General features: G+C 39.9%; 2 protein-coding genes across 2 annotated transcripts in view; one reads left to right on the top strand and one right to left on the bottom strand.

Annotated features, from left to right (window-relative positions):
* Nucleotides 1–16021, bottom strand: part of ANKRD45 (ankyrin repeat domain 45) — a 31872-nt gene that overhangs the window by 9329 nt on the left and 6522 nt on the right. The window contains exons 4-5 of the mRNA XM_070746793.1: nucleotides 2598–2692; nucleotides 1495–1633 (exon numbers count right to left, since the gene is read on the bottom strand). Of these exons, the coding sequence (XP_070602894.1) occupies nucleotides 1495–1633; nucleotides 2598–2692 (234 nt within the window). The remainder of the gene's footprint in view (nucleotides 1–1494; nucleotides 1634–2597; nucleotides 2693–16021) is intronic.
* On the top strand, nucleotides 9168–10770 carry TEX50 (testis expressed 50). The gene is made up of 2 exons (XM_070746801.1): nucleotides 9168–9488; nucleotides 10335–10770. Exons 1-2 carry the CDS (start codon nucleotides 9168–9170, stop codon nucleotides 10593–10595), a joined length of 582 nt encoding a protein of 193 aa, XP_070602902.1. The 3' UTR covers nucleotides 10596–10770.

Genomic DNA, 16021 nt, shown 5'->3' with positions numbered 1-16021 from the left:
TGGATCATCTTTATTATTATTATTATTATTATTATATTATATTTATTATTATTATTATTACTATTATTTATTAGATTTGTATGCCACCCCTCTCCGCAGACTCAGTTGTGGGGACAGTAGGATGAGGAAGCTGTATAAGATGTTTGCTGCCTTGAATTATTTAAAAATAATAAAGGTGGGATACAAAGAAATAAGCTCTCTATTTTAATAATATCCACTCCATCTCATACAGAAAACCATTATCACTTGCTCCATCCCCAAATTGCCTATTTGGCAATTTGAGACAGCATTGTATTATTGCCATGGTGCCCTCTGTCTTGTTAAACTAATAATGTTAAGCAATAGATTTAAAGTAATAAAATGCTATTTATGTTCACATGCCTGTCAATACAGGTGGTATTAACTAATTTGCTAAAGATGGAGGGTGGGGGCAGTTCTAATCTCTGGGGGGGGGAGTTGATTCCAGAGGGCCGGGGTTGCCACAGAGAAGGCTCTTCCCCTGGGGCCCACCAAGTGACATTGTTTAGTCGATAAGACCCGGAGAAGGCCAACTCTGTGGGACCACAAGATTTTATTTATTTTATTTATTTATTACTTAGATTTGTATGCCGCCCCTCTCCGAAGACTTTCTCCACCATTCTCTCCCATCCCTCTTTTCTGGTAGGAAATGTACCAGGCAAAGGTGGAATCCTGCTGCTGCACAGAGGCAAATACAGGGGCACTTAACTTCTGCACTGTGACTCCAGCCATCGCTAGACAGGGCAGCCGCTCTTTCATCCCTCTGCTGCAATGGGGAGCTGCAGCAAAGGGATGAAAGAGCCGCATGTGACTCCAAAGCTGCAGGTTGCAGACACCTGATCTAGACAAAGAACAGATTTCTGGTACAATGATGAGGCAAATTAGAGTTATTTATCAGTAATTTCTGAAGACTTGTTTGGCAAAAACAAAGATCAGAAAAACCTCTTAATAGGCGTCTTTAGCAACTGTTTGAAGTACCATACTTTGACACGAGTAAAATAACTTTATGGCCATTCCTTGCATTTATGACCATTGTACCATCTCTGCTGTCATGTGATCAAAATTTGGATGCTAACAAGCAAATGACAAGTTATGGTCACATTATGTTTCCCTTAATGACCTGCAGTGATCAGTTTAATCACAGTGGGAGAGATAAGTCCAACAGTTCAACAACAAAACATAATGTTTTGCTTAATAACAGAGTGACTAGAACCAGTTGTGGTTGGTAACCAAGGACTAGTATAGATTTGTCATTTGAAGGGTCAGTGGAAATCCTAAAATTAATTGGAAGGAGTCATTTCAGTAAACTTAACAAGTTGGCAGGTAGAAGTAAATCTTTTAAGAGAAATTTATTCTGGATTAGGCAAAGTTTCAAAGATTGCTAGTATAGGCCAGCAGAAAACACTTCCTGAAAATAAAATAGCAATTAAAAATGTGAGAATTATTTTATCGAAAAGTAAGTTTACAAATACTCACGTGGTGCAGCCAATTTTGTGAAAACAGGAAGCATTATGTCCTCCAACTGCTGCTTCTGATCAATAAATTCTTGTGTATTAGGCTCTTTTGTATTTTCAAGCCAGTCCAACTTGGCCTGACAAGCTTTGATAGAGGTTGTCTACACAAAGAATAAATAAGAGTATCAGCAAAAAACAGCATTTTTAGCAACCACCATTAGAGATAATCCAGCCAAAACGCAGGCATGCAAGGTATAGTAACTTTTGAATGATTTCAGAAAATGGAAATTATTTTTCATCCTAAAATATTTATTTATAAATATTAGAGTTCTTGAGAAATTTAAAAATACAAAAATACAGAAGTAAAAATGTGACTTTGTTAGCATATTTGCTCTGCCATTCAGATAACAAAGGCTAGGATATATGATGTATTGAAAGAAACACTTGGGAAATAGTTAATAGTTACCAAATTGTATTACCGGTAAACATGTTTCTAAATTTCTATGCATGAATTCAGATATAAAATTTGGTAGTCAAATACTGAACTTCCTAGAGATATTCCAATATAAAGAAACATTTGTTCATATATTTACTTTAAATAGCTATGAAATTAATATCTGAACTATAATCAACTAATTCCAGGCTATTTGTTTTTATTTGTGTGAAAAAATATATTTTACTATAATTTGTTCTTTTTTATTTATCTTAAAAACCATGTGTGGCTTACAAAAATGCTACATATAACAATTAATTATTCAGAATGTGTGTTACACATAGTCACCAATAAATCATGATTTAAAAGATTTGGAATTGGCGATGTTAGCTAAGGTCTCCTACATCATGTGACATTTTGTCCTACCTGGTCCTCGCAAAAGACTGATAAGTAGGTTGACATTTGAAATGAAACTTCTGATGATCCTTTAATACTTTTATAGGGTCATTAATAGGGTCATCAGAGGTTATCAGTAACCATGAGTCAGTAACTATCAAATAAGTTTTGGCATTAAACATGTATTTTTAATTATACCAAACATACCACTCATTTGAACCAGCTTTAGAGCAAACTAGCCAAATTTAAACTCACCATAATATAAAGAAAACCTATATTATTATTAAATTATGTACCTTATCTTCTTTATTCAGCTTTCCCTGAACTTTCTCAGGATCAGTGATCGTTGCCTGGATTTGGAAAATAAGATTGCGTAAATTCTGCTTGGCCTCTAAAAGGAAAGATAACAAAGAGAATATAAAAAAAATGCTGTCATATTATATAATAGCAAGTCTACCACATCTGAAATTTACTAGATTCTGTGCATTACCATGTTTTTAGGAGTATAAGACGCACCGGAATATAAGATGCACCTTCGTTTTTGAGGAGGAAAATGGGGAAAACAATCTGCTTACCAGGTATTCATCTGGATAGCGTCCTTAGCCAGCACATTATTTTATCCCCTGGTTAGGGCTTTAAAAAAACTTTATTTGGAGAGAGTAACAATGAAAGAGCTTGCAAGCCGGTAAGAGCTGGGAACATTGTTAATTAGTTAGGGCTGGAAAGAAACATTTGGAGCAAGTTGGACCAATGGGGAAAAAAAGCCCTACAAAGACTTAGGGCTTGAAAAACATTCTTCGTAGAGAGAAAAAATGAAAGAGCCTGCAAGGTAAGAACTGGGAAGATCTTTAGCAGCTAGTTAGGGCTGGGGGGGGGGGAAGCTACATTCAGAGTATAAGACACATCCAAATTATCAGCCTCTTAGGGAGCAAAAAAGGTGCGTCTTATACTCCGAAAAATACGGTATCTAGATTTCTCATTTTCTCCCAGCAAGCCATCCATTTTAGAGATTGCTAAATTATATGAGATGTTTCTAGGAAAAAAATAATTTTGGAGGGTATATTTTTATTGAGAACACAGTCAGAAACTGAAAGATTAAACTGCCTTCAATCTGCAATAATCTTGATGAAAACTGTTCTTACCATTTAATACATATTGATTTTTTTAAAAGAAGCCGGCAAGAATGCACATACATCTATTTGCTGCTTATCTGCTCTTCTCATGTTGAATTGTCTTTAATTGTGTTTGCAATATCAACCAATGTCTTTCCTGCTGTTTTTTAAATTTCTGGCTAATAACTTCAAAATGGTATGGTTTGTTTTGCAGTAATCTCAATATCAGTGTTTCCCTGTAGAGATGATATGTCAGAGTGTGCACAGCTTTACTATATGAGACATCCCAGGAACAATAACAGCAAGCAGAAGTTTGTAATAAATAGTGGTTTTATCTACAAAATAATACTGTATATATTATACATACAGGTACTATAGGCAGAAGTCAAACAATCAGTAAATTACAGCAGGGAAGAACACATGGTGAGAGAGAGATGCCCTAAAAGGGCCTCTTATTATTTATACAGATTCTTAAAGATATAACAGCTAAAACCTTGCTGACTCATTCTCATTATTACATCAGTGCATCATCGCAGCAGTTAGTCAGTTCTTAAATCACTACCTTAACATCACATATACATAGGCAATCTATCAGAATGTGTAAATAAGCTACTTCCCTTCAGATTTCACAAAGGAAAGTTACATATTATATTATGGCATGACCAGTGAAGAGTTGCTACTCCTACTGCCACTGGTGCGCTCCACAAGTTGCTTCATGTCTCCGGCAGGTGCATACATGTCACCTCGTGAGATTTGGTGGGTTTTTGGCTTCCACGCATGCGCGGAACCAAAAATCGCCAAAATCTCATGCAGCCACGTGTTCTCGCACAAGATTTTGCTTCCTGCACATGTTAGCTCAGGAATTCTGGGAGTTGAAATTCAACTCCCAGGGGGCACTAATTTCTGGGGTGACAGAGGGTCAGAAAATCCCGGTGTTGCTGGGGAGAGGCAGATATGGTGGGGGCCACAGAGTTAGCCGTTCCAGGGGAACGAGGGATCGTTGCTTAATAACGATCCCTTGTTCTGGCTCTGTGAGCTCAACCTTGGGTACTGGTGATGAGTGTAATTCTGGCCCTGGGCTCAGGTTGCTGCTGCTTAATGCCAGGTCGGTGGTAAATAAAGCTCTCCTCATCCGGGATCTGATCCTGGATGAGGAGGCCGACCTGGCATGTATTACTGAAACCTGGCTGGGCCCACAGGGAGGAGTTCCTCTCTCTGAAATTTGCCCAGCTGGGTTTCAGATATGGCATCAACCTCGACCCCAGGGAAGGGGGGGAGGAGTGGCTATTATAGCCAGGGAGAGCCTTTGCCTACATGGACTCATTGCTCCAGAGATTGCGGGTTGCGAGTCTCTCTTGATGAAGTTGGACTTAGGGGTTCAGGTGGGCTTGTTTCTCACGTACCTGCCTCCCAGCTGCGTGTCAAAAGCCCTGCCTGTGCTGCTCGAGGAGGTAGCCGGGTTGGCGGTGGAGTTCCCCAGACTTATTGTCTTGGGGGACTTCAATCTGCCGTCACTCGGCGAAGCCTCTGGACTGGCATAGGAGTTCATGGCCACCATGACAGCCATGGACCTGACTCAAGTAATACAGGGTCCGACTCACGAGGGAGGACACGCACCCGACATGGTATTCCTCTCTGAGCAATTGAGCAATGGTCTGAGACTAAGGGGCTTAGAAGTATTGCCTTTGTCATGGTCAGACCATTTTCTACTACGGCTTGACTTCCTGGCTCCAATCCTTCCCCGCAGGGAGGCGGAACCAATTAAAATGTTCCGCCCCAGACGCCTGATGGAACCAGAGGGCTTTCAGACGGCGCTTGGGGTTATTCCAGAGGCACTCATCCACAGTTCGGCGGAGTCTCTTGCGGAAGCCTGGAACAAGGCTGCAGCGGAGGCTCTTGATCGGATTGCGCCTTTGCGACCTCTCCGTGGCGCTAGACCCCGTAGAGCTCCATGGTTCAACGAGGAGCTCCGGGAGTTGAAACGCCAGAAGAGACGTCTAGAGAAGCGATGGAGGAGGAGTAAGTCTGAATCTGATCAAACACTTGTAAGAGCTTTTATTAAGACTTACAAAGTGGCGCTCAAGGCGGCAAGATGCGCGTATCATGCCGCCTTGATTGCATCAGCGGAATCCCGCCCGGCCGCTCTGTTTAGGGTGACCCGCTCCCTTCTTAACCAGGGGGGAGTTGGGGAGCCCTTACAGAGTAGTGCCGAGGATTTTAACACGTTTTTCGCTGATAAAATTGCTCAGATCCGGGCAGACCTCGACTCCAATTGGAAAACAGAGTCGGCTGACAACGAGTCAGTCAAGGTGACTGGGGCCCCTACTTGTCCACCTGTCTGGGAAGAGTTTGATCTGGTGACACCTGATGAAGTGGACAAGGCCATTGGAGCTGTGAGTTCCGCCACCTGTTTACTGGATCCATGTCCCTCCTGGCTGGTTTCGGCCAGCAGGGAGGTGACACGGAGCTGGGTCCAGGAGATTGTCAATGCTTCCTTGGGGAGGGGATCCTTTCCATCTTCCTATAAAGAGGTGCTCGTGCGCCGCCTCCTCAAGAAGCCTTCCCTGGACCCAGCCGTACTCAATAACTACCGTCCAGTCTCCAACCTTCCCTTTATGGGGAAGGTTGTTGAGAAGGTGGTGGCACTCCAGTTCCAACGGTCCTTGGAAGAAGCCAATTATCTGGGTCCCCAGCAGTCAGGTTTCAGGCCCGGTTACAGCACGGAAACTGCTTTGGCCGTGTTGATGGATGATCTCTGGCGGGCCCGGGACAGGGGTTTATCCTCTGTCCTGGTGCTTCTTGACCTCTCAGCGGCTTTCAATACCATCAACCATGGTATCCTTCTGCACCGGCTGGAGGGGTTGGGGTGGGAGGCACTGTTCTCCAGTGGTTCTCCTCCTACCTCTCCGGTCGGTCGCAGTCGGTGTTAGTGGGGGGCCAGAGGTCGACCCCGAGGTCTCTCCCTTGTGGGGTGCCTCAGGGGTCGGTCCTCTCCCCCCTGCTATTTAATATCTACATGAAACTGCTGGGTGAGATAATTCAAGGGCATGGGGTACGCTGATGATACCCAGCTTTACATCTGATGATACCCAGCTTTACATCTCCACCCCATGTCCAGTCAACGAAGCAGTGGAAGTGATGTGCCGGTGTCTGGAGGCTGTTGGGGCCTGGATGGGTGTCAACAGACTCAAACTCAACCCGAATAAGACGGAGTGGCTGTGGGTTTTGCCTCCCAAGGACAATTCCATCTGTCCTTCCATTACCCTGGGGGGGGGATTATTGACCCCCTCGGAGAGGGTCCGCAACTTGGGTGTCCTCCTCGATCCACAGCTCATATTAGAGAACCATCTTTCAGCTGTGGCGAGGGGGACGTTTGCCCAGGTTCGCCTGGTGCACCAGTTGCGGCCCTATCTGGACTGGGACTCACTGCTCACAGTCACTCATGCCCTCATCACCTCGAGGTTCGACTACTGTAATGCTCTCTACATGGGGCTACCTTTGAAAAGTGTTCGGAAACTCCAGATCGTGCAGAATGCAGCTGCGAGAGCAGTCATGGGCTTACCTAAGTATGCCCATGTTTCACCAACACTCCGCAGTCTGCATTGGTTGCCGATCAATTTCCGGTCACAATTCAAAGTGTTGGTTATGACCTTTAAAGCCCTTCACGGCACAGGACCAGAATATCTCTGAGACCATCTGCTGCCGCACGAATCCCAGCAACCGATTAGGTCCCACAGAGTGGGCCTTCTCCAGGTCCCGTCAACTAAACAATGTCGGTTGGCGGGTCCCAGGGGAAGAGCCTTCTCTGTGGCAGCCCCGACCCTCTGGAACCAACTCCCCCCGGAGATTAGAACTGCCCCTACTCTCCTTGCCTTTCGTAAGCTCCTTAAGACCCACCTTTGTCGTCAGTTATGGGGGAACTGAGACATCTCCCCCGGGCATATACAATTTATGAATGGTATGTTTGTATGTATGTTTGTTTAGAAAATGGGGTTTTTAAAATATTTTAAAACTGTAATTTAGATTTGTTGTAAATTGTTTCACTTTGTTGTGAGCTGCCCCGAGTCTGCGGAGAGGGGCGGCATACAAATCTAAATAATAAATAAAATAAATAAATATATCATAGAAGTCTACGGAGAGGGGCGGCATACAAATTTAATAAATAAATAAATAAATAAATAAATAAATAAATAAATAAATAAATAAAAGCCAACTTTGCCTACCCCTGGTCTAGAACAATAATAAAGCAATCTTTAAAAAATAAGTCTAATAATTTGAACATTCTATAGGCATTTATAGTTATTGACTTACCTCTTTGCAGCAAAAAACAAACAGTTTCAGACAGTTTGATTAGCACAAGAAAATAAAATTCTGTCTTTGTCTCTCCAATATGCCTCTGCGCAGCTTTAGTTTCATTTTTGTTTCACTTTCATTTTAGCACATGGGCTTGCTGGCAACTTCAATCAATCAGCTGAGTGTTGGGAGGCAGATAATCAGTGCCTTATGCTAATCAGGTTCTGCTGCTGTTTGCTGCAAGGAGGTAAATTGCTGGCAGGCAGAGATAAAGAGTGTGGGTAGATGGGTGGGGCTACATTCAGTGTATAAGACACACCCAAGTTTTCACCCTCTTTTGGAGGGTAAAAAGGTGCGTTTTATACTCCGAAAAATACGGTATGTATAAATTATGGAGCTATGTCTTCTCCCTTCACCATCTAATATAATGCAAGGTTATCATCTGACCAGCAAAATTAATAAAGCCTCAAGACATATTTATACTGTTTTGGGGAAGATAATTAGAATAATCATTTCAATAATTTCAATAACAACTTTCTATATTAAAATATTATAGAATTTATTTTCTTCCAGTACATTAAAGCAGCTTACACTCAGAAAACAATCATTTATTACAAAAATAAAATGACATTTGTCAATGATTTTTAGTAAATATTCACTTTAGGTTATGATTTTCAGAAATGCCTTATTCAGAATTAGGGAAAGCATTATGCATGCTTATACATGTTTACATATGAAATTGTTAATAGAAAATATAGTCAGATTTTCAAATATCTCTATTAATGTTCTCATTATTTCAAATGCAGGCTGAGGTTTTTTCATGGCATCTGTACTGCATTTTCATTAAGTAACACACCTTACCTTCTTCCCTTAGGAATGGCATTAATTAGTCAGCATTTTCAAGTATTAAAGATTTCTTTATCTGATACCGGTATCAGATAAAAACATGGCATTTTTAAAGGAATAAGTATGACAGGCCCATTCCCAACATAGGCAAGGGGAAAAATGATCAACAGGAGAAGGATATATAAATAATTTTACAATGTGCTTTTTGTGTTGACAACATTATGGTACAAGATATGTCTACAGCTAATAATTTGATAAATGTACATTTTGTTTTAAGAGTAGGATATTTCCAATTTTAGACATTTTGTATTCTTTGTCTTACATTTGTTTACTATGAAACACTTTCCTTCAGTTCTTATTGACTTCATAGACACTGTTCTATAAGATCTGGAGCTCCTTTATGACATCACAGAATCTTCTCACAGTTGATGGACTAATATTACCACATTCAAATCTCTCTAATGCCCAGGCAGGAAGCTTGGTTATCATGGAAGGATTTATTTGACTAAGATTCTTTTGCGACAGTCCATAATGAACCTCAACGGCCAGTTGCTTCAACTCCTACACAAGGAACATCCATCACATAGAGATATTTTTGTCTGAAAATAGCATAAAATGTTTGTGTATCATTCTTGCCAGATTTTCCTTTTGTGGACTATCTTCCTGATGCAAGATGTTCTAGGTTTTTGTGAACGACCAGCCTGGACAAGAGTTGCTTGGGAAATGACTCCACAGGATCTGGAATTGGTGACTAAAGAGCAATCAATCCTCTTTCACAACTCAATATGTCGCATATACCAGTGTTTTACTGGCATAGGATTATCTAAAGGGTGCCTAGAAGTAGTATATGCTAGTTACAAAGTGGCACTTGTCATAGCTATAGGTTTAGCTGTACACTTCCTTTTACCCAAACTGAAACTGACCAAAAGCACAAAGGTAAGATTCAGATACCAGCTGTGCAATGAAGAGGATGCTTCATCCTTTCCCAATTATACCACTGCCTGACCTCTAACTTTCATTTCCTATCCATAATCAAATAAAATTATGTTGTCTGCTGATAATGTAATTATTACATCTGATTCACACTCCCAACATCTGTCCTCCAATTGTCTAAGCAGATTTAGCCGCTCCGAGTCTCCAGAAAGGGGTGGCATACAAATCTAATAAATTAAATTAAATTAAATTTAGTAAGAATGCTATTGGATTGGTCTTCGTATATCTGGTTGGTTGGTTGGTTGGTTGGTTGGTTGGTTGGTTGGTTTATTCAATTTTTATGCCGCCCTTCTTCTTAGACTCAGGGGGGCTTACAACATGTTACAGTTATAGTTTAGTTTATTAGATTTGTATGCCGCAATAGCACTTGTGGTTCCCTACAATATATGTACTGTGTGTGTGTGTATATATTCATATTCTGCATAATATATAACTGCTAATTCATAGAAGCTCCTAGATTTCTCTGCTTCTATATGGAATTCTAGGAGTTAAATTTTCAATTCATTTGGAGGGAACTTAGATTTGTTTGAAAGGCTAAAATCTGATATAATCTAGTCCATATAAAATTTCTATTGTTGTGCATTTAAAAATTATTATCCATATCTGCAATCTGTATTGCAGACTCTGTATTTTCCAAACACATCAATAAATGGAATCATCACTGAATTACTTTCCTGATGTAAAAAACAAGCTTTATTTTTTTTACCTTAATGCTAATGTCTCCACTATATTATCATGTATAAAGTTAAAACAACATTAACATGCTTATAATTTTTTTTCACTTGACAGTCAGAGAACCCAAGAACAGAAGTATCAGTTGTCTCAGACATGAATGATGACTATAGCCAAGACATGAACAAAATGCTCTACAAGTTAGTGACTAACACTTCCAAGATGATGAAATACATGAAGCGTGTCACCCATCATCACAAAAAAGAAATCAAATACCGTAAATTAATCAAAAAGAGAAAAAATGATGACTATGATGAAGACGAACAGCTTTTTCCAGGTTGTCTGCACAACCATAGCTCCAGTGCAGACACCATATAATGTATAGGCCCCCCAAAATTCTTCCTTCCTATATTCAGCTCTTAATGAATATTTGGAGTGTTGCTCCCAATACAATAAGATGGCAAAGGAAGTAACAAAGCTCCACTATAGGTTGCTTGGTATACTGAGTTAGATTCTGTGCAGGATACTATGGACTGTACTGTAGAAGACACAAAGGGGCTATTAAATGTTGTTTTAAAGTGAAACCAAAGTGATTTGCATCTACAATCTCAAAAATTAAAGACTGTATTTGGTAGATAATGGAGTGAGTCTTCAATATGATCTTACCTTTGTTATATAAAACGGACTGAACTTTAATATAAAACTCCCTTTACTCAGGAAGTGGTGCTGTTTCACCAGGTCAGCATTCTTCATGCTCCCTGGATTTCAGATATAGTTAATTCTATGTGACAGAAAAGAAAGATGGGGGAAAAAATCCATCTCTTGATACGTTTCTGCTCAGGGAAAACAGGCAAGCAAAGTACAGACAAAAGGCCAGTGATCCTAAAAGCATGAGAAGGTGGCTGAGCCATTCAGTAGCTAAAAGTCAAGTTTATGTAAGTTACCCAGAGATCAAAAGAGAGGAAAAGATCCATTTGTTTTACTTTTTAGCCTCAGAACCTGTTTGTCTGATCATCCTCAAGACAGTTTTACCTGCTTTGTTTTAGTGCTCTTGTATCGTGATCAGTTATATTTCCAGCTCTGAAGACATCTTGATAAGAAATTATTCTTTCTTTGAGTACTGATCAGGTACAGACACTTCTCACAAAATGACAAAATCATCAAGACAGTCAAAGAACCCAAGAACAGAAGTAGGAATTATTTACTACAGGAAGTCCTTGACTTACAACTGGTCACTTAATGATATTTAAAGTTCTGACAGACGCCCTCCCCCCAAAATGACCCACATCATCTTTTGGTTTCTCAGCAACCAGCCCACATTTAAGTCCATTTGCAATATCCCACAGTGCTGTGACCATAATGTACTTCTCTTTTTGCCAGAAACCAGGATTTATTGCTGGTTTCCTGCAAAAATTGTCATTGAAGGCAATTTTGTTTTCCTTAATGACACTGAATTTGCTTAACAACTGCTGCAAAAAATGTTGTAAAATTGGATTAGTCATGTGATGACCCACTTAACCATTAGTGTGATTTTTGACCATAATTTCAGGCTTAATTCCAGTTCTAAGTCAATAACTACCTGTATTATTATCCAGGCTAATAAATATGATGGTATCAATAACTCTGAAAACACTAGTAGCAAGAATTGCAAAGCCAGAATTATGGTTCTGTTGTGAAGTGACCAACGGGTTCAAGATCAAAGTTAGTGGGAGAAATAGACACCAGAGATCATACCTTGCTATTAATTTTAATATTAAAGGTTTGTTTCACACAATGTGCTGAATCAAAAGTAAACTGCATTTTGCATGATGGATTCCTAATTTTAGAGGAAAATCAGGAGGACTCCTGATAACTTTTCAAACTAGTAAATTTTATTGAAAAGTGCAAATTTTCACAACCTATAGCTCATATTTTATAATAAAACTTGGTAGGCTGAAAAGGTGCTCTACCGTCTTTAGAGAATGAGCTCATTGACCTATGTAATCATTTGATTATATCCAGCTATTATAAACATAGGGCAACCAGGCTACAAAACAGCACAAAAGCATAGGATTATTAAAATCGAGTGATCTCTTACCCGATTACAAATTAAGAATGTCCATTCAAAAATTAAAGTGGAATTACAAATTTAGATAAAATGTTTGCATGCTAAGTTATTATTTTTAGTTCCTTTGTAGTAAGAATAAGAAGTTCCAGTATTAAGTTTTACATAGTTGTATGGAAAAAATATGCTTCATTTGATTATTGAGGCCTCAGAGGTAAGATTGCTGATGAAAAGCAGAGAGTCTTTTACCTATCTCTCTGAAATAGAAAACTTTTTCATGGGTTTGTTAGTTTCAATGCATGTTAGATGCCTACGGGAAAAAAATGTGCTTGTTGGACAATTTAATTATCTCTGGTTGTCCTCATCCTATTGGTTGTACAAGTAGTCACAATTGACAACCATAATTGAGCCCAAAATATTCATTATTAAGCAAGGCAGTTGTTAAGTGAGTTTTGCTTCATTTTATGATCTTTTTTTGCCACAGTTGTTAAAGGAATCACAGAAGTTGTTAAGAGAATCATGGGGCTCATTAAGTGAATCTGACCTCTTTGCTTGATGAAAGCTGGTTGGGAAGGTAACTAGTGGTGATCACATGACTCTGGGACAGTGCAACTGTTATAAATACATGCTGGATGCCAAGTGAACAGATTTAGATCATATGAACAGAGATATTCCAATGGTCGTAAGTGCGAAAAAAGTGCACTTTTTCAGTGCTGTTGAAACTTTGGTCATTAAAGAAAGGACTGTAATCCCAGGACTAACTATAGTGAAATATAATATAAGGATTCCTTTTTATTTTATTTTATTTTATTTTATTTTATTTTATTTTATTTTATTTATTTATTTATTTATTTATTCATTCATTCATTCATTCATTCATTCATTCATTTATTTATTACTTGGACCTCCATGCCACCCTTCTTCATAGAGTCAGGGCAGCTCACAACAAGATAAATACAAAATGCAAAGATAAATAAAACATATCAGAAATCCAAAATCTAAAATGAATCTAAAATACTAATATAGAGGTACCTCTACTTAAGAACTTAATTCGTTCCGTGACCAGGTTTTTAAGCAGAAAAGTTTGTAAGTAGAAGCAATTTTTCCCATAGGAATCAATGTAAAAGCAAATAATGTGTGCAAAACCATTAGGAAAGAAATAAAAGCTCGGAATTTGGGTGGGAGGAGGAGGAAGAAGAGGAGGAGGACAGTTGCTGCCCAGAGAGAAGGGAGAGTTTCTTTTCTGTGGGTGCTGGCAGAGGTTTATTCCCTCTCCAAGCGTCCAGAGAAAGGAAAATGCTTTGTTCACTCTGGGCTGCCAAAGCCTCCTTAAGCGCCACCAAAAGGCTCCTCTGGCAGCCCAGAAAAGCCCAAATTGGCCAGGATTAAAGGGGGAATAGCAGGAAACTGGCCAGGCCTTCGTGCCACTCTCAAATTTCCCAGGAAATTTTTCTGGGCTCGGGTTCTTAAGTAGAAAATGGTTCTTAAGAAGAGGCAAAAAAATCTTGAACATCCAGTTCTTATCTAGAAAAGTTCTTAAGTAGAAGCGTTCTTAAGCAGAGCTACCACTGTACTTAGAAAACAGCCATCCACATTCATCCCATCAGTATACATTCACATCATTGGCCAGAGTAAGAGGTTAACACACAACGGTCTTAAGCCTGTCAGCAAAGGTAAGTTTTTAAACCTTGCGAAAGGCCAAGAGGGTGGTGGTAGTACGAATCACCAGAGGGAGTAGATTCCAAAGGGCCAGAGTTGCCACAGAGAAGGGTGTTCCCCTAGGCGCCACCAGACGGCATTGCCTGGATGACAGGACCTGGAGAAGGCCAACTCTGAAGGTGGTGCCATGGATATTGCCTATCTGGACTTCAGCAAAGCCTTTGATACGGTTCCACATAAGAGCTGATAGATAAGTTAATGAATATTGGACTTAATCCCCTGGATAGTTCAGTGGATTTGTAGCTGTCTCAAGCTCAAATATCAGAGAGATGTTGTTAATGGCGAGTATTCTGAGCAGAGACTGGTTACAAGTGGTGTGCCACTAGGGTCTGTTCTGGGTTCTATTCTTTTTAATATGTTTGTGAGTGACATAGGGGAAGATTTGCCTATTTGCCGATGATTCTAAAGTGTGCAATAGGGTTGATATTCCTGGAGGAGTCTGTAATATGGCAAAAGATTTAGCTTTACTATATAAGTGGTCAAAGCAATGGAAACTGCAGTTTAATGTTTCCAAATGTAAAATAATGCACTTGGGGAAAAGGAATCCTCAATCTGAGTATTGTATTGGCAGTTTTGTGTTAGCAATAACTTCAGAAGAGAAGGATTTAGGGGTAGTGATTTCTGACAGTCTCAAAATGGGTGAACAGTGCAGTCAGGTGGTAGGGAAACCAAGTGGAATGCTTGGCTGCATAGCTAGAGGTATAACATGCAGAAAGAGGGAGATTGTGATCCCGCTGTATAGAGCATTGGTCAGACCACATTTGGAATACTGTGTTCAGTTCTGGAGACCTCACCTACAAAAAGATATTGATAAAATTGGGTCCAGAGACAGGCTACAAAAATGGTGGAAGGTCTTAAGCATAAAACGTATCAGGAAAGACTTAATGAACTTAATCTGTATAGTCTGGAGGACAGAAGGGAAAGGGTGCACATGATCGAAAGATTTAAATATGTTAAAGGGTTAAATAAGGTTCAGGAGGGAAGTGTTTTTAATAGGATAGTGAACACAAGAACAAGGGGACACAATCTGAGGTTAGTTGGGGGAAAGATCAGAAGCAACGTGAGAAAATATTATTTTACTGAAAGAGTAGTAAATGCTTGGAACAAACTTCCAGCAGACGTGGTTGGTAAATCCACAGTAACTGAATTTAAACATTCCTGGGATAAACATATATCCATCCTAAGATAAAATACAGGACATGGTGTAAGGGCAGACTAGATGGACCATGAGGTCTTTTTCTGCTGTCAATCTTCTACGTTTCTAACTTTGTGGGACCTGATCTACCGCTGGGATACATGAGGCAGAAGACGGTCCCATAGATAATCTGGTCTTAATTCATTTAGGGCTTTTGCTAAGAGCTTTTACTTTCCTCCTTCGACTTTATTTTGTATATATGTTTCAGTTCCTGCTTTTTTCTTTCTTTCTCTTTGCTATGAAATTTGAATAGCTATACAGTACTCAGCTCTATGTGGTCTAGAAAACCATCATGTTTCCCTGAAAATAAGACCCTGTCTTATATTTTTTTTCAACCCTGAAATAAGTGCTTGGCCTTATTGCCATGCATTCAAAAGCTCAATTGGGCTTATTATCAAAGGATGTCTTATTTGGGGGGAAACGGTACCAGTATATGGGTCTTCATTTGTAGAATATGTCTAGTTGAGATATTTAGCCTTTCTACCTACCATATTTTTCAGTGTATAAGACACACCTTTTTCCTCCCTAAAAGAGGCTGATAATTTGAGTGCGTCTGAATGTAGCTTCCCCCCCCCACTCCGCCCCAGCCCTAACCAGGTGCTAACAATGTTCCCAGCTCTTACCTTGCAGGCTCTTTCATTGTTTCCCTCTGCAAGGAATGTTTTCCAAACCCAGTGTTTGTAGGGATTTTTTTAGAATCATAGAGTTGGAATGGACCTCAAGGGTCATCGGATCCAACCCCCTGCTCAATGCAGGATTCATCAAACCATCCCAGAAAGATGACTGTCCAGTCTCTGTTTGAAGACCTCCAGTGAAGTGGAGCTCACCATCTCCTATGGCAAACTG

This window comes from Erythrolamprus reginae, chromosome 3 (assembly GCF_031021105.1).
Source record: "Erythrolamprus reginae isolate rEryReg1 chromosome 3, rEryReg1.hap1, whole genome shotgun sequence".
In the NCBI taxonomy this organism is placed as follows: domain Eukaryota; kingdom Metazoa; phylum Chordata; class Lepidosauria; order Squamata; family Dipsadidae; genus Erythrolamprus; species Erythrolamprus reginae.
The sequence above is the reverse complement of the archived record's forward strand: the minus strand, read 5'-3'. Positions and strand labels throughout refer to the sequence as shown.

What these genes read in the sequence shown, in the direction of transcription:
- TEX50 (XM_070746801.1), top strand. Translation starts at nt 9,168, where the DNA reads ATGTTTGTGTATCATTCTTGCCAGATTTTCCTTTTGTGGACTATCTTC. An exon ending in AACTGACCAAAAGCACAAAG is followed by an intron (nt 9,489 to 10,334) that starts GTAAGATTCAGA and finishes TTCACTTGACAG; the next exon opens with TCAGAGAACCCAAGAACAGA.